This window comes from Panthera onca, chromosome C1 (assembly GCF_046562875.1).
Source record: "Panthera onca isolate mPanOnc1 chromosome C1, mPanOnc1 haplotype 2, whole genome shotgun sequence".
NCBI lineage: Eukaryota > Metazoa > Chordata > Mammalia > Carnivora > Felidae > Panthera > Panthera onca.
The window spans coordinates 91794244-91821026 of record NC_138346.1 but is presented as its reverse complement, the minus strand read 5'-3'; the positions used below and the strand labels follow the sequence as shown (position 1 = coordinate 91821026).

The 26783-nt window shown below is 33.9% G+C and overlaps 1 protein-coding gene across 4 annotated transcripts in view; it reads left to right on the top strand.

The window, feature by feature from the left end:
- SPOPL (speckle type BTB/POZ protein like) overlaps nt 1-26025 on the top strand; it is a 79758-nt gene extending 53733 nt beyond the window's left edge. For 3 of the 4 annotated variants that reach the window (XM_078451335.2, XM_060626108.3, XM_060626107.3), the window contains 6 exons: nt 4940-5117; nt 5198-5253; nt 6625-6747; nt 17960-18102; nt 18192-18245; nt 21666-26025. In XM_078451335.2, the coding sequence (XP_078307461.1) occupies nt 4940-5117; nt 5198-5253; nt 6625-6747; nt 17960-18102; nt 18192-18245; nt 21666-21810 (699 nt within the window). In that variant the 3' untranslated portion in view covers nt 21811-26025. The remainder of the gene's footprint in view (nt 1-4939; nt 5118-5197; nt 5254-6624; nt 6748-17959; nt 18103-18191; nt 18246-21665) is intronic. The other variant, XM_060626110.3, reaches the window with a different exon arrangement.
- The last annotated feature ends 758 nt before the right edge of the window (nt 26026-26783 follow it).

The following is a 26783-nucleotide window of genomic DNA, read 5'->3' as shown; positions in this document are numbered from 1 at the left end:
CTGAAAAGATTGAGAAGCTTGATATTTATACAGTTGGGTTCATTTAATTAAATAGATATTGGCATTATAAGTAATAACATCCCAGATTTTTAAGATATACCCATGTCTGTTGACAAACTTGTGAGATTTATTTATTTTCATAAAGTGTCATATTTTAACAGTTATGAACATAGCCCTGCCAATAATTTACAGTAATGACTTGTTTTAATTTGAGGCTGGAATTTGCTCTTGTCTGTACAAATTGTTGAGATTATTCTTTGGAGTGACTTCAAGGATTATATTATCTACCAATACAGTTTATAGAGAATATACATCAGTAACATAATTTATCAAAATGTTTAAGGTAGTTGATAATTTTCATAGGAAAACTTAATTGAAAGGTTATGATCAAGTAAACTCAATGTTAGATATATGTTAATAAGTTATTTTAGATCAATGAATGTATTAGAAGCATGATAAGTTACTTAACTGTTATTAAGTTAGCTTTAATTTCTTTGTAGAAAATGTATAAAATTTCATGGCAGCATTATAAACTAATTTTATGTTATTATGCTGTGTCAGAAAAATAATTGAAATGTGGCTCTAGAGACTACATAACGCAAATATAGTGCATCTTATTTTCACTTAGACAAGTTAAACGAACTGTAGGATAAATTTGTTATGAATATAATTATTTGGTTGGTAAAACACATACCACAAGTGTCTTCAGCAGAATTTATCATTAAATAATTTGAAAAACAAATACTAAAGCATTTGTTGCCAATAGACATATATTCAGAGTAGTATCTTAAATACAGATTATATTATTTAAAAATTTTAGCATACTTAATATAGACTCTTCAGAATTTTAGGAGTTATCTTAAATTCCAACATGTTAATTTTTTAAATTGTACAATCTTTTAATTTAAAGGACCTTAAAAAAAGCTATGCAATCCAATTTCAAAAATTTACTGCAGTTAAATCTTATGTAAATAAACTCTTTAAGAAAATATTCCTTTTTTTTAGAATTGAAATTATGTTTATAGATATTTTCTTAAGTATATTATATTGGAACCTAGTCAACCAAGAAATTCAGAATGAAGGCTGAAATTAAGATCTTTTTTCAATACATAACTTTTGAAGTATATTTTTTATCCACATGCTAGTAACTTCAAAAAACATAACCTTCCATGCCTTACATTTTAAGTTGGCATTGATCGTATTCAGTTTTGGAGACTGTAATAGATATTTTTTTACTGATGTGGAGACTTATACCCTGGGCACTGTATTTAGCATCGGTGGGCAAAAAGTACTTTGCACGAACATTCCTCATGTGCTCCACCGTTTCTTCCATACCTCTCATTGATGCCCTTCCTTCTACAGCACCTCCAGCACTGCTTGCAGAAGAGGAGGAAGCATTGCACTGCCCTACCTAAAGAACTGCCTCCTCCCCCTCCCCTGCAAGTGGTGCTGTAGACAGGTAAGGCAGTTTGGTGCTACCCTTTTTCTGCAAGAAATAACCTCATCTTGCAAGTTCCATATTGTGAATCAAGTAGCCAGAGTAGATATTTCTAGTAGTGTAAACAGCTCTGCCCATACCCTCCCAAAGTGATGGAGAAGACAGGAATTGAGGAATAAGTATGAGAAATAGAAAACTTTAGATTAGTTCATTTTTTTTAAGTCCAACAGATTTTAAATAATCTCATATAGACCCATACCATCTCTTGATTGCAGAAAATTATACATGTACAGTTAGAATGTGTGTATAAATTGAGTTTTTCATAAAGTTAATTCATTTAGAAGGACACACTTTTTTTCTCATCCTGTTTTTTTGTTGCCAAGACATCATTTATGTTTTAAAATACTTGTGATAATGGATGGAAATTAGGTTTCATTCTTTAAAAAAGCTCTTTTATGGCAAAATGAAAAGTTGACAACCCTATTTCTGTCACCCAGATTTTTAAAAAGGATGCCTATCTATGACAGTCAAAAAGTCTAAGACCCACTATTTTAGTAGATGATGTGAAATTGGACTATTGAAAAGTTTCTCACTGTGGAGCCAGTGTGAAGAATGGTTAGATAGTTGATTAGAGTGGCAAAATTTATACACTGTGAACTATTGTAAATTCCTAGTTTTAAAACTAGTTTGGAGAATTGAGATTTTTTCAAACTAGAAATAATAGTCACCTCTATTCCACACTATCGGAGACCCAGATTTTCAGGGCAGTCATGTTTGATTAGAGTTTGCACATGTTAATCTTTAGTCTGAATTATATTCTCACAGTTTAGCTGAAACCAGATTTTAAAAAGAGCTTTCAAATGAGTGTTTCCTTTGCAGTATTTGTCAATTTTGAGTATTATACCTTCGCATTTTTATTTTGAAAGAACAGCACTTAACTGTAGGAAAGAATCTCAGACTTTTTTCTGAATTTTTTACTCTAGGTTCCATGCAGTAAGAATGTTCATTACCTGTTTTTGAATATGTGCTAGAAAAAAAGCTAAAATTTTACCAATTTCTTAATTATAGGCATCAAGAAAATAATCATTAAAATTTGTTCTGTATCAGTTTTTAATTAGGTCATTAAATTTGCCGTATAAATAGTCCCTTGAATACCCCTTACAGTATGAAATGTTAATTCTTAATTTACATTTGTGGTACGCATAATAATGCTATGTAGATGTGTATGTCAATAATATAACTTCTGAATTATGATTACATATGCAAAATAAAAATAAAACATCAGTGTCTATGCCTGATAAAAATGGCTGTAATTATTGATCATTTTATTTCTTCTGTCACTTTATTTTTGTAAGATTTTTACATTAAATATATTATTTTGAGTTAGGATAATAGGCAATAAATAGAATTTAAGAAATCCTTTCCTAAATTAAATATGTTGTAACATTTTTATAAATCCACTGCATATTTTATGCACATAATTGAACTGATCCACTTCCTTCTGTCTTACAAATTTTTAAGAGTAGTGCTTGATAGGAACAAAGAAATACTGTCTATGTGATAAAAAACTGATCTCTAACTAAACCTTCAATATCAACACCAACATTTTTAAAGTATCATTAAGTTATAGTGGATGGTGTAAAAGAGCAATCAGGTAAGGATTAGTGAAGCTTTTTTTCTTATGTGTAGTCATTTTAGAAACAGTTTCAATAATTAAAAACTTAATAGAATAGAGAAACTTTATTACTGGATTTATTTGTTTACACAATATCTTGGTTCCTATATTTAGAAAATCATCTCACAAGATTGTTGTAATAGATCCTTTTTGAGCCATAACTGCATCAAAGTAGTACTACTGATTTTAAAATGTATCCAAAGAAATATTTGTGTAGTGCCAAGAATTAAAAAAAAAAAAAAGGAATCTGATAATTACATGTCTAGCCTTCCTTTGGTATTGAATGAAGTGTGATTGACGCATTAGTTACCTTCTTTGATCTCCCTTTGAAATCTTTTTATAAAATAAGTTGATTGGATTAGATGATTTCTGTATGTATGATTCCAAATGGTTTAATAATGCCAGTTGGAAACAAACAAAGTGGTTAATAAAAATATCCTCAGAAAAATAAAGTTTTTCTTTAGAAGTATCCATTCATTCCCATTTGATACATCAGGGTGAAGGAGTACTTCTGAGATTTAATATTCTCTAAATAGTTTATTGGACTATTAATGCTGTGTTATTAGCATGTTAGTAGTTTGGTCTAGTTTATCCATTTCCAATTTACATTTTCTATGTAGTTTATTGGTATGTGTCCTTATTTATGCCTATCATTATTTAATAAAAGCCTTATGAAATGTTTTTCAATTAATATAGTTTGCTGCATAACAAATGACAACAAAACTTAGAACCTTAAAACAGTAGATAACTAACATATAACAGTAATGGTTCATTTACTCTGAAATATTTGCATTACTAGTGGAGTAGTATTTTCTTGTTTATTAAATGTAACATTAAATTTCTAATATTAGTAGCATACTTTTTTAAAGTTTTATTTATTTAAGTAATCTCAACACCCAACATGGGGCTCGAACTCACAACCCTGAGATCAAGAGTCATGTGCTCCTCTGACTGAGCCAGCCAGGCTCCCAGTACCATACGTTTTCTTAAAAGTGATGCACAAGACTTCACCAGTAGTGTTTTAGGATTTTATTCAGTGTATAGTCTTCTCTAATGAGAGAAAATTTAATCTATGTTATATTGAAATCTTTATAAAACCAGTGTTTCATCATACTAATTTTATTATTTCATAGATAAATAAAAGGTCTGCAAATAGAACTAAATTGTATTTGTACTGTTGATTATTATAAAAGATTTACATGAATTTTAATAAGTGCGATTGCTTTTGTGGGAATTCTTGTACTTTACAATTTAAATTAATATTACTAAATATTTAAACCAATTTTACTGGGGTTGAAACATGTAGGAACTACACTTAAAATACTTCCCAAATTGAATATCATAGACTATAGTTTTATAACCTTTTTTAGTACTATAAAAAGTCCTTGTGAGTGTGATGCCATGTTTATTACATATGTAATAGACTTTAAATGTTGATAGGTCTGTGGTGTAAGTGAGAAAATAAAAATTAAAGAAATTTCTTGCTTCACCTCACAAAAATGTCTCCTGCTTGTTTCAATTTGATATCATTTTATGACTTTCATTTTGCTGAGGAGTTTTTTTAATTACTTTAATAACCAAGCATTCTAACCAATCAGTAAGCCATTTATTTACATAAAATGTTACTTGAAAATGATCAAATTTGTTTCTATTTTTTTCTATGTTCTTTAAATTATATCCTTAAATTTAATTCCCAAGAAGTAGTGTTTTTAATCAGTATTTTGAATTATCCCAATAATTCTAATGATAAGAAATTTAAGTATAGACTTACTAATTACTGATACTAATTTATAAAAGTGTTTTTCTTGCTGTCCATTTTTTATTAGGTGAGTGTGGTCCAAGATTCAGTAAATATATCAGGACATACTAATACAAATACTTTGAAGGTGCCTGAATGTCGACTAGCAGAAGATTTAGGTAATCTCTGGGAAAACACAAGATTTACAGATTGCAGTTTTTTTGTGAGAGGACAAGAATTTAAGGCTCATAAATCTGTACTTGCAGGTACTTTCAACTTTTGGGTAATATTGTACATTTCTTCCATAAATCTGTACATTAAATAATGATGCTTAATGTTGTTACAGCTCGATCCCCAGTTTTTAATGCAATGTTTGAACATGAAATGGAAGAAAGCAAAAAGGTAAACATCATTTAAAGGCTAATATTTAATTTGTACAAATGTAGAATAGTGGAATGTATATTTTGAAAGTAATTGTGCATGGTCTTATTGTTACACTAAAATTTCAGAAATAGAAGTAGAAAGGGAAAAAGTATGTTCTGTAGTAGAACAATAGATATAGCCTAATGTGGGTGAATATTCCAAATAATAACTATTTTGATGTCCATCTAGTGGCAAAATAAATGAGTAGTTTTTATCCAAAAGGGTGGTTCTGGTCCATAGCTATTTGAGAGCTCTCTACTTAAGGTGTTTATTCCTCTTTTCTAAATTATACATTGATTTTGGAATTTTTTTTTTCTGGAACAAAAATAATGCCACTAAAATAAGAAAGATTTTTAAAAAAAAGACAAATCACAGTAGTGTTATTATATATTTAATCAGTATGTTACCTCTTTGGTTTTCCCAAATGTTTCTCTGTCACCTGTCATCTTGAAATGTAGTCAGATTAAAGATCAGAGATTGATTCTTTGCTGGTTGCATTACATGTGAGCCTTCATGCTCTAACGGGACCACTCCAAAGTTTATTTATGTGGCTCAACTTCATTCTTTCTGTAGAACTAAAGGCTGAAATACATAGCTGCTTTCTTTCCTTTGATTGTTGGTCAACCAGGTACTATGATTAGCCTTCTGACCACTTTCACATAAGGAGACGTGAATAATTTCAAATGTTATTGTCAGCAAAGGGTCAGAAAAATTTGGTATTGTTTAGTGTTAGATATTTAGCTTCATTGATCCCATGAGAGAAACCAAATACAAAGATGTAGGAATAAAAAAGGAATTACTACTCTTTGGACTGGAGTATGTTTCAAGCAAAGAGGTAATGCCAGTGTATAGATAGTAAGACATGCCATTTTTGCCAAAGGGAGAGTTCTGAGGTAATGGGCTCTGGAAGTATCTCAAACACCTGACCCTACTTTTGCTGAAACCCACTGGTTACAGAGTCTTAGGCATTGTACTACGACCTCAGAATTCAACAAAGAAAAAGTTAATAGGTATCTTCTTCTAAGATACAGGTTAGAAATTGAACATACGTATTTTGTTTGGCCTAAAGACCTTAATTTGGTTTTCTTTTTGTTGGTTTGTTGTTTTACCCTTTCTAATTGAGATATTGAGGTTTTATATACCCACATGGTAGTGCTAGACTTGGTATACTTCTCCTATTAACCTGCTTGCTTCACTTTGCCTGCTTAGGTTACTGAAGATTTACTGACCTCCATTTTAAAATAGAGTATTTGAGTGCAAATTTAGTTAAATTATTATCAAAGTTTCTCTTAGGTTCATTTGTGTGTGTGTGTTGTTTGAGTATAACTTTTGTGTTGTTTTCAATATCAGAATCGAGTGGAAATAAATGATGTAGACCCTGAGGTTTTTAAAGAAATGATGAGATTCATTTACACAGGGAAAGCACCAAACCTTGATAAAATGGCTGACAACTTGTTGGCAGCTGCAGACAAAGTAAGTAGGTCTAAAGCGCTGAAAACTGTACTCAAGCTTGATGTATCTAGAAAGTTATCATCAAATGAAAATCCTAAGTAACTTGAAATGCTGAGGAATTAATTTATACTGTTTGTAGGTGGCTCTTGAGTGTATTATGAAATAGCATGCAATGAGATGATATGGAAATGAGATTTTTTTTAATCAATAAGGCATATAAATATCTTGAGCCAGTTAGAATATATGAATAAAATAAAATAATGAAATAAAAAAGGAAAAAAGTATTGGATTTTTTCCTAACTTAATTGCCTGTATTCAGAGATATATATTTTTTAACATGATAGCATAGAAAGAGAAAAAATAATGCTAATTTTATAATATTCTTTTGTAATGGTTATTTCTTAAAGTTTTGGAAGCAATGCAAAAATACCAGAAAATCTCAAAGCCAGTAGTTTTCAATCCTGAAAGCACATTGGGAGGTTTTCTTGAACGTTTTGATGTTTATGCTTCTGTCCATATAAATAAGTTTATGAGTATGCCTATGCACATATGTACATGTCTTTATGTACACATACACATATACCACATGGAGGGTAGGGAAGAGAGTACGATAGTGTACTTGTTTTGCAAAATATTACCATTGGAACCATTACCAAGCCAAGAGTATATGGAATCTATTCTTTCTCTTTCCCCCACTCCCAAGTTGTTTAAATTCCAGTTAACATACAGTGTAATACTAGTTTCAGGTGTACAATATAGTGATTCAACCATTCCACACACAAGTGTTCATCACAAGTGCACTCCTTAATCCCCATCACCTGTTTAAACCATTTCCTCACCCACTTCTCTTCTAGTAACCATCAATTTGTTCTCTGTAGTTTAGACCCTGTGTTCTTGGTTTACCTCTCTCTCACTTCCCCCCCCCCTGTACTCATTTGTTTCTTAAATTCCACATATGAATGAAATCATATAGTATTTGTCTGAAATCATATGGTATTTGTCTTCCTGTGACTGATTTATTTCTGTTAGTATAATACTCTCTAGTGTCATCCATGTTGTTGCAAATGGCAAGATTTCATTCCTTTTCATAGCCCAGTCATATTCCATTGTATATCTATACCACAACTTCTTTATCCATTTATCAGTTGATGGACACTTGGGCTGTTTTCATAATTTGGCTATTGTAGATAATGTTGCTATAAACATGGGGGTGCATATTTCCCTTTGAATTAGTGTTTTAGTATTCTTTGGGTAAATATCTAGTAGGGCAATTGCTGAATCATAGGATAGTTCTATTTTTAATTTTTTCAAGAACCTTCATACTGTTTTCCAGAATGGCTGCACCAGTTTGCATTCCCACCAACAGTGCAAGAGGTTCTCCTTCCTGAACATCCTCACCAACACCTATTGTTTCCTATGTTTTTGATTTTAAGCCATTCTGACAGCTGTGAGGTGATATCTCATTGTAGTTTTGATTTGTATTTCCCTGGTGATGAGTGATGTTGAACATCTTTTCATGTGTCTGTTGGCCATCTGATGTCTTTGGAAAAATGTCTACTCATGTCTTATGCCCATGTTTTAATTGGATTATTTTTTTGGGGGGTATTTTGTAGGTTCTTTATATATTTGAAATATTAACCCCTTACTGGATATATCATTTGCAGATATCTTCTCCCATTCCATGGGTTGCCTTTAGTTTTGTTGATTGTTTCATTTGTTGTTCAGAAGCTTTTTGTTCTGATGAAGTCCCAAAAGTTTATCTTTGCTTTTGTTTCCCTAGCCCATGCAAGAAAGAAGTTGCTGCAGCCAGTGTCAAAGAGGTTACTCCCTGTGTTCTCCTCTAGGATTTTTATTGTTTCAGGTCTCACATTTAGGTCTTTAATCCATTTTGAATTTATTTTTGTGCATGGGGTAAGAAAGTGGTCCAGTTTCATTCTTTTGCATGTTGCTGTACAGTTGCTCAGCATCATTTGTTGAAGAGACTATCTTTTTTCCATTGGATATTATTCTTTACTGCTGTGTTGAAGATTAATTGACCATATAATTTTGTGCTCATTTCTGGGTTTTCTACTCTGTTCCATTAATCTGTGTCTCTTTTTATGCCACTACCATACTGTTTTGATTATTATAGCTTGGTAATATAATTTGAAATCTGGAATTGGGATATGTCCAGCTTTTTCTTTCTTTTTTTTGTAAAGAGAGAATGAGCATGTGAGCGTGTAAGCAGGCGATATGCAGGAGGTGGGGAGAGAGTGAGAAAGAGAGAGAGAATGAATCCCAAGCAGGCTTCATGCTCTGCACAGAGCCTGATGTGGGGTTCAATCCCATGACTGTGAGAACATAACCTGAGTTAAAATGAAGAGTCGGACACTTAACCAACTGAGCCACTCAGGTGCCCCTAGTTTTGCTTTTCTATTTCAAGGTGGCTTTGGCTATTTGTGGTCTCTTGTGGTTCCATATAAATTTTAGGATTCTTCTATTGCTGGGAAAAGTACTGTTGGTGTTTTGATAGGGATTGCATTAAATGTGTAGATTGCTTTGAGTAGTATTGACATTTTAGCAATATTTATTCTTCCAATCCATGAGCATGGAATGTCTTCTCATTTCTTTGTGTCATCAGTGTTTTATGGTTTGCAGAGTACTTTCACTTCTGTTTAGGTTTATTCCTGAGTATCTTTTCATTTTTGGTAGAGTTGTAAGTGGCATTGATTCCTTGATTTCTTTTTCTGCTGCTTCATTATTGGTGTATAGAAATGCAACACATGGCTGTACACTGATTTTATATCCTGCAACTTTACTGAATTCATGTATCAGTTCTAGTGGTTTCTTTGTGGAGCCTTCAGATTTCTATATAGAGTATCATGTCATCTGCATATAGTGAAAGTTTTACTTTTTCCTTGCTGATTTGGATGCCTTTTGTTTCTTTTTGTTGTCTGATTGCTGTGGCCAGAATTTGCAGTACTATGTTGAATAAAAGCGGTGAGAGTGGACATCCTTGTCTTGTTCCTGACCTTAAGGGAAAGGCTCTCAGTTTTTCCACATTGAGGATGATTCTAGCTGTGGGTTTTCATATATGGCCTTTATTATGTTCAGGTATGTTCCCTCTAAACCTACCTTGTTGAGGGTTTTTATCATCAGTGGGTGTTGTACTTTGTCAAATGCTTTTTCTGTATCTATTGAAATGATTGTATGGTTCTTATCCTTTCTTTTAATAATGTGGTGTATCACCTTGATTGATTTGTGAATATTGAACCACTCTTGAAACCCAGGAATAAATCTTACTTTATTGTGGTAAATGATTTTTTTAATGTATTGTTGGATTCTGTTTGTTAGTATTTTATTGAGATTTTTTGCATCCATGTTCATCGGGCATATTGGCCTTCAGTTCTCTTTTTTAATGAAGTATTTATCTGGTTTTGATATCAGGGTAATTCATTCATCAGAATGAATTTGGAAGTTTCCCTTTTCTATTTTTTGGAATAGTTTGAGAAGAATAGGCACTAACTCTTCTTTAAATGATTGGTAAAATTCATATGTGAAGCCATCTGGTCCTGGACTTCTGTTTATTGGGAGTTTTTTGATTACTGATTTAATTTCTTTGCTGGTAATCAGTCTGTTCAGGTTTTCTGTTTCTTCCTGTTTCAGCTTTGGCAGTTTATGTGTTTCTAGGAATTTATCCATTTCTTCCAGGTTGTCCAATTTGTTGACATATGGTTTTTGATAATATTCTTTTATACTTGTGTTTCTGCGGTGTTATTATTTCTCTTCTCTCATTTATGATTTTATTTTGAAGTCCTTTCTCTTTTCTTCTTGGTAAGTCTGGCTAGAGGTTTATAGATTCTGTTAATGTTTCCAAAGAACCAGCTCCTGGTTTCATTGACCTGTTATATTATTTTTTGTTTGTTTTGTTTTGTTTTAGTTTCTGTATTATTTATTTCTGCTGTAATCTTTATTATTTCCCTCCTTCTGCTGGATTTAGGCTTCATTTGTTGTTCTGTTAATGACTCCTTTAGGTGTAATGTTAGGTTGTATATTTCAGATTTTGCTTGCCTGTTAAGGTAAGCCTGTATTGCTATATATGTCCCTCTTAGGACCACTTTTTCTGCATCCCAAATGTTTTAGACCCTGGTGTTTTCATTTTCATTTGTTTCCATGAACTTTTTGTAGTTCTTCTTTGATTTCCTGTTTGACTCATTCATTGTTTAGTAGCATGTTTAACCTCCATGTTATTTGTGGTCTTTCCAAATTTTTTCTTGTGGTTCACTTCTAGTTTCATACCATTGTGATCAGAAAAGATGGATGGTATGATTCCAGTCTTTTTGTATTTATTAAGACCTAATTTGTGGCCTAATCTGTAATCTATTCTGGAGAATTTCCCAAGTGCATTTGAAAAGAGTGTGTATTCTGCTGTTTTGGGATGGAATGTTCTGAATATATTTGTTAAGTCCATCAGGTCCAGTGTGTCATTCAAAGCCATTGTCTCCTTGTTGATTTTCTGTTTAGATGATCTGTCCATTGGTGTGTGGGGTATTAAAGTTCCCTACTATTATTGTATTCTTATCAATTAGTTCTTGTATGTTTGCTATTGACATTTATGTATTTGGGTGCTTTCATGTTTGGTGCATAAATATTTATAATTGTTATATCTTCTTGTTGGATTGTCCCCTTTATTATGATATAATACCCTTCTTTGTCTCTTGTTACAGTCTTTGTTTTAAAGTGTAGTTTGTCCGATATAAGTATTGCTACTCCAGCTTTTTTTTGACATCTGTTTGCATGGTAATGTTTTCCATACCCTCACTTACTTTTTTTTTTTTAAGTTTATTTATTTATTTTTGAGAGAGAGAGAGAGGGAAGAGCAGAGAGAGGGAGAGAGAGAATCCCAAGCAGGCTGCATGCTCTGTATGGAACCTGACGTGAGGCTCAATCCCATGACCAGGAGATCATGACCTGATCTGAAATCAAGAGTCGGATGCTTAGCTGATTGAGCCATTCAAGTCCCCCACCATCCCCTCACTTTCAATCTGCAGATGTCTTTAGTTCTAAAATGAGTCTGTTGTAGGCAGCATATAGATAGGTCTTATTTTTTATCTATTCTGACCTCCTATGTCTTTTGATTGGAGCTTTTAGTCCATTTACATTCAGAGTAATTACTGATGGATATATATTTACAGCCATATTATTACTTGTTTTGCTATTGTTTCTGGAGATTTTCTATGATCCTTTCTTGTCTTTGTCACTTTTGGCCTCTCCTTTGCACTCAAAGTATATCCTTTAATATTTCTTGCAAAAACTGGTTTAGTAGTCACAAACTCCTTTAGTTTTTGCTTGTCCGTGAAACTCTTTCTCTTTCCTTCTATTCTGAATTGTATCCTGCTGGATGGAGTATTCTTGGGTGCAGATTTTTCCCACTCAGCACTTTGAATATGTCGTGCCACTGTCTTCTGGCCTGCCACGTTTCTGCTGAGAAATCTCTAACTACCATTATGGGTCTTACCTTGTAAGTAAAGATGTCTTCTGTCTTGCTGTTTCTAAGATTTTTTCTTTATCACTATACTGTGCAACTTAATTACAGTGTGTCTTGGTGTGGGCCTGCTTTTGCTGATTTTGATGGGAGCTCTCTGCCTTCTAGATCTGTATGTCTCTTTCCTTCCCCCAGATTAGGGAAGTTTTCGGCTGTTACTTCCTCAAATTTTCTGACACCTTTTACTCTGTCATCTTCTAGGATTCCTATGATACAAATATTACATTTCATGGAGTCACTGAGTTCTCTAACTCGATTCTCAGGTTGCATAATTCTTTTTCTTTTGTTCAGTTTTCATTATTTTCTATTTTGTCTTCTAGGTCACTAATTCATTTCTCTGCTTCTTCCAGTTTGCTGTTCATTGTATCAAGCCTGTTTCTAATCTCATTTATTGTATTCTTCATCTCTGATTGATTCTTTTTTAACTCTTTTATCTCTGTGGTAAGAGTCTCACTAACTTTTTCCATTCTTTTCTCAAGCCCAGTGGGTATCTTATGTTCATTACTTTAATTCTCCATCAGGCATGTTACTTATATCTGTTTCACTTAGACCCCTGGCTGTGACTTCATCTTGTTCTTGAATAACTTCCTTGTCTTCTCATTTTGTCTATGTCTGCCTGCTTCTGTGTGTTAGAAAGGCCATTTATGTCTCCTGTTTCTGAAAGTAATGGCCTAAGTCATGTTCCCAGGGCCTGATGCTTCAGAGAGTTCTTCAGATATGTGCTGTGTGAGCTCTCCTATTGTGTTTTGTTTGCTCTATCCTTCAGGCTGATTGTCTCCAGATGCTCTCCTTGCCTGCTGTAGGCATTGTTTGGTACCTGGCCTCATTGTGGAAAGTTTTACCTAGATGTTCTCTGATCTGCTTGTGAAATGAGACCTGATACAACTTTATCCAGAACTGAGGCCCTGCAGAACTCATGGTTAGATATAGTATGGGCAGGGCGTTGTTCAGGTCTCTCTGTGCTGGGACTGAGGGAAGCTTGACGGAGAAGGGCAGTTCTGCCTGAACACAGGGGAGTGGGGCTTGGTGTAAGCAAGTTCAGCAGCCAGTGCCATCCTGTGCTGTTTCCTGCATGTGGCTCTGTGTTTATGCTGAGGGGTTGGGGAAGTAACTGGTGCTGGCCAGCTCCTTTGTTCTGGGAGAAGTGTCTCCATGAATGCTGCCTCTCAAGAATGTCCTCCTAGAAAGCAGGAAAAGACCTCTCTGACCTCAGCCGTAGCAATCTCTTACTCGGCACATCCCCAAAGGCAAGGGAATTAAAAGCAAAAGTGAATTACTGGGACCTTATGAAGATAAAAAGCTTCTGCACAGCAAAGGAAACAACCAACAAAACTAAAAGGCAACCAACGGAATGGGAAAAGATATTTGCAAATGACACATCGGACAAAGGGCTAGTATCCAAAATCTATAAAGAGCTCATCAAACTCCACACCCGAAAAACAAATAACCCAGTGAAGAAATGGGCAGAAAACATGAATAGACACTTCTCTAAAGAAGACATCCGGATGGCCAACAGGCACATGAAAAGATGTTCAACGTCGCTCCTTATCAGGGAAATACAAATCAAAACCACACTCAGATACCACCTCACGCCAGTCAGAGTGGCCAAAATGAAGAAATCAGGAGACTATAGATGCTGGAGAGGATGTGGAGAAACAGGAACCCTCTTGCACTGTTGGTGGGAATGCAAATTGGTGCAGCCGCTCTGGAAAGCAGTGTGGAGGTTCCTCAGAAAATTAAAAATAGACCTACCCTATGACCCAGCAATAGCACTGCTAGGAATTTATCCAAGGGATACAGGAGTACTGATGCATAGGGGCACCTGTACCCCAATGTTTATAGCGGCACTCTCAACAATAGCCAAATTATGGAAAGAGCCTAAATGTCCATCAACTGATGAATGGATAAAGAAATTGTGGTTTATATACACAATGGAATACTACGTGGCAATGAGAAAAAATGAAATATGGCCTTTTGTAGCAACATGGATGGAACTGGAGAGTGTGATGCTAAGTGAAATAAGCCATACAGAGAAAGACAGATACCATATGGTTTCACTCTTATGTGGATCCTGAGAAACATAACAGAAACCCATGGGGGAGGGGAAGGAAAAAAAAAAAAAAAAAAGAGGTTAGAGTGGGAGAGAGCCAAAGCATTAGAGACTGTTAAAAACTGAGAACAAACTGAGGGTTGATGGGGGGTGGGAGGGAGGGCAGGGTGGGAGGGAGGGCAGGGTGGGTGATGGGTATTGAGGAGGGCACTTTTTGGGATGAGCACTGGGTGTTGTATGGAAACCAATTTGACAGTAAATTTCATATATTAAAAAATAAAAAAAAATAAAAAATAAAAAATAAAAATAAATAAAATAAAAGAATGTCCTCCTAGAGGAGCAAATAATCTCCCCCTGTTTGTCCCAGATTTTCTTCAGATTGCTGTTTCATTCTGTCTGTTCCTGGCTTGTTTGTCTGCTTTCCTTCCAGGAGCAGAGCAGGCCCACTTACTGACCTTTAAATCTCTAGGCTTTAATCTCCACGGGTTGCAAGAACTCATGAAATTCAGCTTCTCTCATTTTGCAAACCAATATTTTTGGGGAAACATTCTCCTTTGTATCCCCCTGTATGCTCCTTTCTCTCTGGCCCTTCTCCATGACCATGGCTCCTCCCCTCCACAGCACCCATGATACATTTCTCCCCTAAACCACGTCTCCACACTTCCTACCTTCTTCATCATCGCCTCTTCTCTCCCTTTAGTTGTTAGTTTTGTCCATCTTCTGGTTTATGTCTGGCGTATTTTGGATGATTTGGTAGTTATCTAGTTGTGTTCATGGGACAAGAGGAGCCTAGGGTCTACTTACTCTGCCACTTTCTTCTTGAGCTGGAATCTATTATTTCTCTCTTTCTTTTTTTAATATTTATTTATTTAGAGAGAGTGTGAGTGAGGGAGAAGGAGAGAGAAAATCCTAAGCAGGTTCCATGTGTTAGCGCAGAGCCCAATTGGGGCTTGATCATGAACTGTGAGATCATGACCTGAGCTGAAATCAAGAGTTAGATGCTTAACCCAGCTGAGCCACCCAGGCAGCTCTGGAATCTATTATTTCTTACAACTGCACATGAATCTATAACTGTCTTAATAAAAATTTAAATTAAAAAAATGACATTTGTAGTAGTATCAAAAATATTAAACATATAGGCATAAATCTGAGAAGATCTTCAAGACTATACCAATAATTACAATATATTGATAAGTGAAATTCAGGTACTACTTAAATAAATGGAAAGGGAAATTTTGTTCATGGATTAGAACTCTCAATATTGTTAAAATTTCAGTTCTTAAAATTCATTAGTAGAACCAACATGTCAAAAAAACTTTTTTTGTGTGGGGTTTTTTGACAAATGAATTTTAAATTTATGTGCAAGTGGGAGGACCTAGAGAAATCTGATAACTTTGAGAAAAGAAGGTCAAAATAGAGGACTAACACTGCGTGATGACAAGACTTATTATAAAGTTTCAGAATTTAAGACCATGTTGTATTGGTGACAAGATAGACAACTCATTTGAAAAGAATGGAGAGTATAGAAATAGGCTCTCACATATCTGGATATCTAATTTTTTTTTTTTTAACGTTTTATTTATTTTTTGAGACCGAGAGAGAGCATGAATGGGGGAGGGGCAGAGAGAGAGGGAGACACAGAATCGGAAGCAGGCTCCAGGCTCTGAGCCATCAGCCCAGAGCCCGACGCAGGGCTCGAACTCATGGACCACGAGATCGTGACCTGAGCCGAAGTCGGACGCCCAACCGACTGAGCCACCCAGGCGCCCCTGGATATCTAATTTTTGATGAAAGTGCAAAGATGATTCAGTGAAGAAGGGATAGTCTTTTCAGCAAGTGGTGCTGGAACAGTTGGATACCTATATTCCTGAAAAAAATGAACTTTTTATGTGAACTTCACGCCAAGTACAAAAAGTCATGCAAAATTTATTTTAAACCTAAAATCTAAAACTTCTAAGAGAAAACATAGGAGAAAGTCTTTGTAATCTTGTGTTAGGCAAAGAATTCTTAGCTATAAAACCAAAAAACAATACATAAAAGAAAAATAGACAAATTAGACTTAAATAAAATTTTAAAACTTCCTCAGAAAACACAGAATAAAAAAGACTAGCCGGAAACTAGGAGAAAATTCTTTACAAAGCATATATCTGATGAGCACCTTATATTCAGAATATATCTGCTAACAGACTTTTGTATATAAACTATATAAAGAACTCTCAAAACTCAACTATAAGAAAACAATGTTATTTCTAAAAATAGAGAAAATATTTGAACAAACACTTCCTGAACTAATGTCAGTTAACGACATCAAAAGATGCTCATCACCATTAGTTACTAGGGGAATGTAAATTAAAACCATGAGATACTTCTACAAATGTATTGTAATAGATAAAATTACAAAGACCATACTAAGTATAGTCAAGGATGTGGAAGAATAAGGACTCTCATACACTGCTGATGGAAATATAAAATGGTAACAACCATTTTGGAAGATTGGCAGCTTCTTAAAAAGTTTTACACTTGGGGCTCCTGGGTAACTCAGTCAGTTAAGCATCCGACTTCGGCTCAGGTCATGATCTCATGGTTCATGAGTTCAAGCCCCTCATCAGACTATCTGCTGTCAGCTCAGAGCCTGCTTCTGATCCTCTGTCCTTCCCTTCCCCCTCAAATATTAAAAAAGAAAAAATGTTTTACACTTGCCTTCTGATTCAGTGAGTCTACTTTATCTAAGAGAAAAGAAAGCATATTCCCATACAGTAACTTATATGAATGTTTATAGTCGCTTTATTTGTAATAGCTAAAAACTAGAAACACCAATTGTTTATCAAAAGAGGATTGCAGAAACAAATTGTGGTATGTCTGTACACAATGGAATATTATTCAGCAATAAAAAGCATTGAACTGCTGATAAAATGGTAGTGACATGTATGAATCTCGAAATAATTATGCTGAGAAGCCAGTCACAAATTATATGATTCCATTTATAGAAGATACCAGAAAATTTAAACTACAACAGTAGAAAGCATATCAGAGGTGTGGCCTGAGGTGGGTGAAAAGGAAGGATTATAAAGGGGTAGGAGGAAACTTTTGGGGATGATGATTATGTTCAGTGTCATGATTTAATGATGGTCATATGACTGTATAAACTTTATTTGCAGTTTATTGTATATCAATTGTAAATTTTCAGTAAAGCTGCTAAAGTCGTAATAACTAAAGAAGTGGTTATCAAAATGATTTGTTGGCCTTTTATAATTCATTCTTCAAGATTGAGCAGTGGCAACAGAAAGTGTACTGGCTGGTACACTGGCTGGTGTTTAAAATAGAGAAGAGAAATTCACTCATTAAGAGTTTGAGCAAGAAGGGTTTTTGTTTTTTTGGTTTTTTTGTTTTGTTTTGTTTTGTTTTTAAAGAATAAAACTCTGTTTTTAAAATTGACAGTACATATTTTGCACAAATTGAAATTTCCTAAAGAAAATTGGTCTTTCTCTTGAATTCATTGATTTGTATCTTCTTAATATTAGGTTAAAATAACTTCAGGACTTTTTTTTACCCTCAAAGTATAATGTGCTTTAAATTTATTTTCTAAGTTATAAATACCAAGTATTTAAAACTTGGTAGTTTGAGTAAATGTTTAATTGCTGTGTTTTCCTTTTGGATAGTATGCACTGGAACGGCTGAAGGTCATGTGTGAAGAAGCTTTGTGTAGTAACCTCTCGGTAGAAAATGTTGCTGATACCCTTGTCCTTGCAGATTTGCACAGTGCAGAACAGTTGAAAGCACAAGCCATAGACTTTATTAATAGGTAAGCTATGCCTGTATTTCAGTGGGCATGACACCTTCAACATTTTTTCACTGGACTTTTTTTTAAGTGTGTTTAAATCTTTAATGCAGGTGCAGTGTACTTCGACAACTTGGGTGTAAAGATGGGAAAAACTGGAACAGCAAGTAAGATGACATCAGTTTCTGACTTAAAGTTGATCTGCATACATGAAATTAAGTGTTTGCATAGCCTTTTGCTCATCTACAATAAGTATGAATCCAGATATTAGTTGTATGAAGCAAACTGCCAGTTATTTTAAAACATAATAATATGATTTGGTGGATTCTTGAGGCTATGCTCCCTTGTAGATCAGCTTCTAATGTGAACTGGGATAGACAGTTTAATTTTTTAAGCACATATGCTCACAGTACATAGCTGAGCCCATGTATTTCAGTGGCTACTAGATTTTTTCCCTGTCCCTTCAGAAAACATTTCTAAAGATGTTGGGAAATACTTATTTTTTCCTATGAGGAATGTACCCCATTTGCCTAGACAGTCTTTATATTTGACTGCTCACCCACTGCTTCTTAGGTTAGCCAAGTACCTTGCATCATATAGTATTTTAGGCTAGCTGCTTCATATTCCCTACTGGTAGCAGTTTGTTCTTTCCTTTCCCTGTTGAAACCGTATGGTAGTTGTTACATTTTTCTAAGACAACCTTCTGAATATGAACTGTTAGAACTTATTATTTCCTTTTTTGTTTTCTTCTATTTTTAGAGTGATTTTCTACTTTTTGTAATTTTTCAAAATCAGAAAAGGTGAAGAGTTGATAGTTTGAGGAATTTTCATCTGCTTTTGATTAGTTTTTACCAATAAACCCTTAAATTCTATACTTTATCAAAAGTAGATTTAAGTGAAAAAAGACAGTGTTAGAGACAATAAAATGAATGTTGACCTGATTACTTCCCATTCTTTTAAACTGTATTATGTTGTTAACTCTGAATTCCTATCAGTTTGTGATTTCTGTTTTCACAAAGTAAAAATTAGTAACTACGTTTAAGTCATTGGTGGTATATTGGTTAGTATTTGATGATACGTTATTGTCATGGTATATGATCACAGAAAAGTCTATTTAAATTTAAAATATATTAGCATTCAGTGATAATTTTTTTATCCCTTAGCCACATTCAAGCTCTAGTTTTATTTTGTTAAGAAAACATTTTACATTGTATAGCTTTTTCAGTGTCAAAAAATACTAGCTTATTTTATATCCCCTGGAGTAGCTGTTGTATGTACAGACTTTCAATAGATCTTTTTGAATTAAATAAATGAAAATGCCAGGTATATTAAGAGGTATTTATGTGACTCCAAACAGTTAGTTAAAATGATAAACATAATTACATACAGGTAATATGTCAGGCAAATTTTTAAAAAGTTGTTTTATTCAGCTACTGTTTAGTTCACAAACATTTACCTAGCATCTGTGTCTCAAGTACTGTGCTAGGGTGCTGCATATAAAAATAGGGAAAAATCCTTTTCTTGAGAAATTTGTCTAATGAAAGAAATACATGTATATATTATTTCATAATGTGGTAAGTAACATGATAAAGGAAGACATGTGCAGGGCACTTGACAAAGGCTGGATGGTTTAGGAATGGCTTCCTGCAGATGACATCTGAGTCTTTAAACACAAATAGGAGTTAGTGAAACTAAGAAGGAAATAACAAGCATTATAAACAGAAGGGATCACTTGATCCAAAGTATAGAAGCATGAAGCAGTAGGTGATCCATTCATTTGACATATGTTTATATTTATTATCAAGTAAATACCTCAGGCAGTGTGCTTAGTACAAAGAAATATAGTGATGAACATGACAAATGTTTCCCCTACCTTTATGGAGTGTTTAGTTTAGCAAGAAACAAATAGGAATTAAACAAGTAATTGAAATAAAGCGTAACAATAGATAATGTATATCCCAAGCATACAGCAAAAGAACCTTACCTAAAATAGGAGTGAAAGAAAGCCTTTTTGAGGAATTACTGTATAAATAAACACCTGGAGTATTAGTAGGAGTTACCATGGTAAAGAAGAGGGAAGAAGCATGAAAGTTTATCCCAAAAAAAGGGAATCAGGTTTGCAAAGTTTTGGTGATAAAGAAAGAACAATATAGAGTCAGAGAGAGGTTATGAGAAGAAGCTGGAGAAAGCAGACAAAGGTCAGATCCTAGAAGGCCATGTAAATAACATTGGGACTTTTAGACATTCAAAGAGAAATGGGTATCCAATAAAAGGTTTTAACCTAGTATAGGGCATGATCAGAGTTTCATTTTTAGCAATCTCTCTGCATACAAGGTAGAGAATATATTGTGGGGAGCTTGAGGTGGTGGTTGTGGTGACAGTTGAGCAAGGTTAAATATAGGAGACACATTGGAAAGTTGCTGGAGTAGTGCAGGCAAGAGATGAGAGTTGAAATTAGAGTTGATTGGTGACAGTTGGGGCTAGAGAGAAATGAAAGGATAAAACATTTTGAAAGGACAGTCTATAATATTTGGATATTATTTGGATGGTGGATGGATATAAGGGAGAAAAGAGACCAGGATAACTAGATTAGGTATTTACTCTGCATGCTCAGTAGACCATGTTGTACATTCAGTATACAATGAGCAGTTACCTGAGCATGTAAGGAGAGATACAAAGGTAGAGAGAGGAAGTAGGAAAAATTGTTTCTTTTTCTAAAGAACTTGGATACAGGCATTAGGGAACAATAAGGTGTAACATAGTCATATTTGTGTTACTAAGGCAGTTCACGGAAGCCAGTTTGAGAGGAGCAAGATAGGAAACTAGAAGACAACTTAGGAGACTGTTGTGATAATCCAAATGTGAGATGATGTGAACCTTGACTGGGAATTCAAAATATCTTTGGAAATTAAAATAGGGCTTTGATGATTGATTGGAAAGGATGGAGCCTAAGATGACTCCCAGGTTTTTGATGTTACCGCTGGGTGATGGTGGAAGCATTAGCTGATTAGAAATGAGGGAAGAAGAATTTGCAGCTTGGATAGAGACGTGTTGAGTTCTTTCCTGGCTATCCTGAATTTTTAGGGCTTGAGGCTGTCCAAATAAAGAGAACAAGGGGTTGGGACTGTACCTTGTGGGGAGGGCTAGATTTGCAAATCAGTAGTTTACCATCATTGAGTATGATAGTTAAAATTGTAAAGAGTGGATACAATAGGATGAATGATGAAGTTAAGAGAGAAGAGTGAGGGCAAAAGTTGGAACTCTAGAGAAAACCTATGTGTAACAGCCAGGGAAAAGAGCTCTTAAAAAGCTGGTACAGAAATGGTAACAATGGGAGTTGGGACTATGGAGAAAAGTGTCACATACTTCCAGAGTATAGAACTTCCAGAAGAATTTAAGTTTCAATTGCAACAGAAAATACCAGTAACATAAAGATGGTATTTTGATGAATTCACATGGCTTGACGATACAGAGAGGCAAAAGTGTTTGAAACATTTTGAAATGTGTGATTTTTTCTAAAACTAACAATGCAACAATGCATTTTGAAAAGTACTCTTTAATAAACATCACTTAATTTTATTTTTCAGCCAAGCAGCAGACATAATGGAAACATCAGGGTGGAAGTCCATGATTCAGTCTCACCCTCATTTAGTAGCAGAAGCCTTCCGAGCACTAGCATCTGCACAATGTCCACAGTTTGGCATTCCACGCAAACGGCTAAAACAGTCCTGAAATCTTCCATGAACTGTAGAAAAATGGAACTGACTTTTACTCCTCCAGGTCCAGAAGGATTCTAATAACAAACCATAAGCAAGAGTTGTTTCTGTTGTCTTGTCCACGAACAGAAGCTGAAAAAGCATATTGCTTGCATTTCAGGTGGATAATTTATGGTTTATTCTTCAGCTTTAAATTAGACTGATTATACTCTAATTCACTTCAAGGCCTTAAATTATCTTCAATGACTTCTCTTGTTCATATAATACTTTAATTTTTTTATTGTGCCTTGTCATTTTGACTAAGGCTATGCAGGATTGCACTAGCTCCATAATGCAGTAATATTGATAACTGAAGATATTAAGTTTCAAAAGGATCTTCCATTAGTTTGAGAAAAGCAAAATGAATTTTATAGGGTTTGTCCTATACTATCTCAAAGTTTAAAACTAGGTTCTTCTTAAAAGCACTCGTATTGGAGATTACTGGTAATGTCTCCAGTCTAAGTCCTATACATATAGGAGAACCTGCTTACCTTCAAAGTAAGTTACGGCAATACACTGCTTCAATTCTAATTTATTTTTCATTTCAGGGGGCAAATATGCAATGAGTTGGCCCAAATTTTTAGTAAAATTTGGATGTTTTTCTGTGTGTTGACTGTCCAGCCGACTAAGAGAAGCATAACAAACCTTTGCTTGTGTTTCTTTGTGGGTTTGTTCAAGTTTACAATGACTGAGAACTGATTGAGGTTAAGATTTCAATAAAAAGAAAGCATGTTTTGTGCTGAATTAATTTTTTTTTAATTTGTAGTGACCTACATTTATATGAAGAATTCTGTCCATGTTGAAAGTAAGGATGACCAAATGTAAATTTAATGAGTGGGCCAATTAAGAAAGATATATATGCACTTTTCATGTGTAACTTTTGTATGCTAAATGGTACATATATTTTTTGTTTGTTTTTGAGGGTATTAATAAGGTATAATTAATTGTGTCTTAACTTTTGCAAGAATTTTTTAAGACTGAGGGAGGCAACTGGGATGTTTGTGATAATAGATAAGAAAGGTATTCTTGATTATAGTTAAATTGGTTTGAATTTCAGATATTTATTATTGAATTTACTCTGTCTTATCCCACTTTGGAGAAGGCAATTGAACAATAAAATTCTGGACACTCTACTCTCCTTCTAAAAATAGTGAATTGATATTTGCAGACTAAAGGAGAGAACCCTTAGAAATATGTTAGGCCACACTCTGAACCTTTTCCCCCCTAGCTTTCTCCTTTCTGTTTCAGTTACTGTACTAACATTGTGGATGATACTGAAATTCTGCATAATGTGAACAGGATAAACTATTTATAAACTGCTTTTCATGGGCCAGTTCTTTATTATAAATGAATTTAGCTTTAAACACATACACATGTTCAGTGTTTGATAGCTCTGTTCACAGTGAAGGTCTGTCCTGGTGCATTGTCCCGGAAAAGTAGGAGCAGTGGCAAGTCACTGCATCTGATTTCATGGAATAGTGACAATATGCTTCTTAGGCAAGATTTATACTTGACCACAAGGGGAAAAGTGTGTCACTGGAAAAAAATGCATATACCTATATATTCACATACATACTTTATTCTCCAGATTAAAATTTGTATAATTTGTTTATTTAGTTTTTGAATTTAGAACAAAAGGAAAAAAAAGGAGCCTGAGGTTTTAAAATAGATTTTATTTTTGTTATCTCTTTGTTACATATTCACTGAAGCAGTCAGAGTATATCAAGAGTGATTCATATTTACATTGAACAATCACTATCAGATAAGCATTTGTTAACCACAGCAAACTAGTTTGAAAAGGTCATATTTTCAGATATCTTCATTTCTTTCTATGTAGTTTAATTGGAATCTTGTTAAATTTGAAATTGGAAGAATCCCTTGAGATAGAAGGATTCTTACATGTGATTGAACTTCATCCTATGTAAGAATACTATAGGAAACAGAAACTCACTTCCTTAACCAAATTGAGTCCATTAAATTTACAGTGTACAATTTAAAAAGTACATACGCACATACATATACACGTTAAGATTTTTAATATTTTGCCAGGGTCTTACAACAAAACAAAATTCCTCAGGCTATAGAATTTTGTTGTCATGTGTCAAAAAATATATATATATTGGTGTATCCATTTATATCAAATGCACGTAGGCACATTGTGAATTAATTCACTGCTTGCATCTACGTTTCTAACCATAGTGACTTCAGTAATAACACCCATATAATGAACATTTCGGCTTGCTTTTACCTACTTAATTTAGTGTTTATTGCAAATCCTAAGGGTTTTATTATAAAGGGTTTTTTTCGTTTTTTGTTTGTAGTTTGGTAGTACATTTTGTACCAAAAACGTCAAACACTGTGCTGTGAGAATATCCATGTCTCTAGAAATGTCCACGTTTCAGATAATATAATGCCTACCATTATACTAACAGAATCGTATCATAGTTGATTTATTTTTTTATTTATTATGGGTTGGGGTTTTTTGTTTTTTTGGTTTTTTTTTTGGTTTTTTGTTTCTGGTTTTTGTTTTTTGTTGGGTTTTTTTTGGTATTGTGGGTTCTTGAGGCAATGAAAAAAAAAACTTAATGTATTCTGACAAAAGTGCTCTAATAGCCTTTTTATTTTCTCGTTTTGAAACTACACACTACTGTGTTCAGTAGGCACAGACTGTCCTGAGCAGCTTTGCCTTTTATCAGCCTGCTCTTGTTTTCCTTTTGTCACCTAAACAGAACTTTTCCTTAAAAAAGAAGTGACTGGTTTTAAATGTTATATGTTATCACAGTAACCATTAGCAAACTGTTCTTCAGCTTGAGATACAGAAACACTATATTTGTGCCTTTTTTGTTTTTAAATTTTAACGTATATTGGTATTTAGAGCACAAATATGAAGGTGCCATAATGTTATGGCTTGCCATTGTTACCTCCTTGAATACTCATGTGTCATTGTCTTGAAATAGTAATTGGAGAACCATGCATGTATTATGTCATTTGGGCGTGTGTGTGCGTGTGTTTGTGTGTGTGTGTGTACACGTACTTGTATTTACTTAGACTTGTGTGTGGTATGTTCAGAAGAGTGAATTTCTGAAAATAGGACTCAGTTAAATGTTGAAAATTCAGGTTAGTTGAAATATTTCATTAAATGTGCTTTATTTGGGGGGACAGTTGATGGACAAGAAATTATAATTTTCAAAAATGTGACCTTTACTGCATGATGAAATATGAAAACAGTGCCTTTTTAGGACATCAGTTTTAAAGTTCAGTTTTAAAATATTCGCAAAGCACTCTTAAAAAGTAACCATGAGCATTATTAGCTTATTTTTAAACTAGACCTAAGTTAGAATTTAAATTGCCAAAAATGTTATACTAATTTATTTATCCATTTAAATTTTGTGCATAAATTTAAAATCCAAGTAAAATTTTTATTAAAATATGGGTCATATATGCTACCCAATGTTACTAAATTAGAACACTAGAGACTTCAGTAAGTTGTTTTGTTAAAATCCACCTCAACAAAGCTTTCCTCATAACCATGTAATATATGAAAAGGTGAATTATTCTGACTTGGACCTTCATGCTCTTTGATGGATAAAATTCAGTGTATTCTTGCAAAATAATGTGGGTGGGTGGGTGTCTTCAGATTATAAAGACAGCACTTTCAGCATATAGAAGAGTATTGTGCAAACCTCTTTTATACAGATTATGAGCTCTACTTTATTTAAGTGTTCATGGAATGATGTCAATTTTAGGTCCAGGTGAACAAATATTGAGTGCCTAACATATGCAAGACTTCCTCTTCACTAGGAATGAAATCACCACACCGTGTCTTCTGTTTGCAGTATGTGGACTTTATGTTTGAAAAGGAATTCTTATATTTAAATATTTTTCTGTTAGAGTTTATTGTTGTATACTGTAACCCAGCTAATTTCACATCCAGTTTTTTAGAATGAAGATATAACTTAAGTGAGTCCCATTTTTGAAAATAAAATTATGCTAAAATTATTTAAAAATTAATTCTGGGGGAAATTGATTTTCAAGATTCAAATGTGTAAAGACTTATATTGAACTTTTCAGCCTCATTTTTAATCAGCTGATGTTAATGATAAGATACATACTTTTTGTATCTTGTTGCTGAAAATATTTTTTGCATTTCAGCACGTTGAGTTAAAATAAAGTTGTTACTACTTATTCAGAATTAATTGGTTTATTTTGTGTTTATTTCAATATATGAACTTTTCTTTTTCAGATTGCTATGATGCTTTGCAACAGGGCCATGTGTTTGATATGGTAACTTTAAATTATGCATACTAATTGTCTTTCCTCCATAGGAAAGCTAGTATTTTTTGGAACCTACTAAAGACTTATTCCTTAACTGTGAGATACTATACCTATATATGCTTTGACGTACGTATTGCCATCAATATTGAAAGACTTTATGTCCTATAACTTTAATGTAGTAAGTAAAGATCCCCTTTCCCTGGTCCTTCTATCCCTTCTTACTTTTAACTGACAACTTAATTATTTGCTTCCATCAAAAAGACCAGAATTGGAGCAATGCATTCCTGGCCTAACTTAGTAACACAATTAGTGCTTAAAAATTATGGCCAAAGTGACAGTACGAATGCACAGTGAAAAATCTCTCATACACATACATACTCAAGTACACACACACTGAATTTTCCTTAGAAGAAAAAAGGAAGGATTGAAACACTTAAGAATATTATCTATGCAATTAAAGTAAAATAGGACAAATGGTGGTCATATTCTAAACTTTAAGTGGATTGTGTATAACCATTCCCCTTCTACTTTGCAGTAGCCAGCACCCTGAAAAAACAGATTTTTTTAGAACATTGGGATATAGTATTCCTCAGTTCTACCACTCAAGAATCATTTCTTTCCAAGAGAATGCCAAGAATGGCATTGGTTTTCGATCACTACTTTTTTTTAATTTTA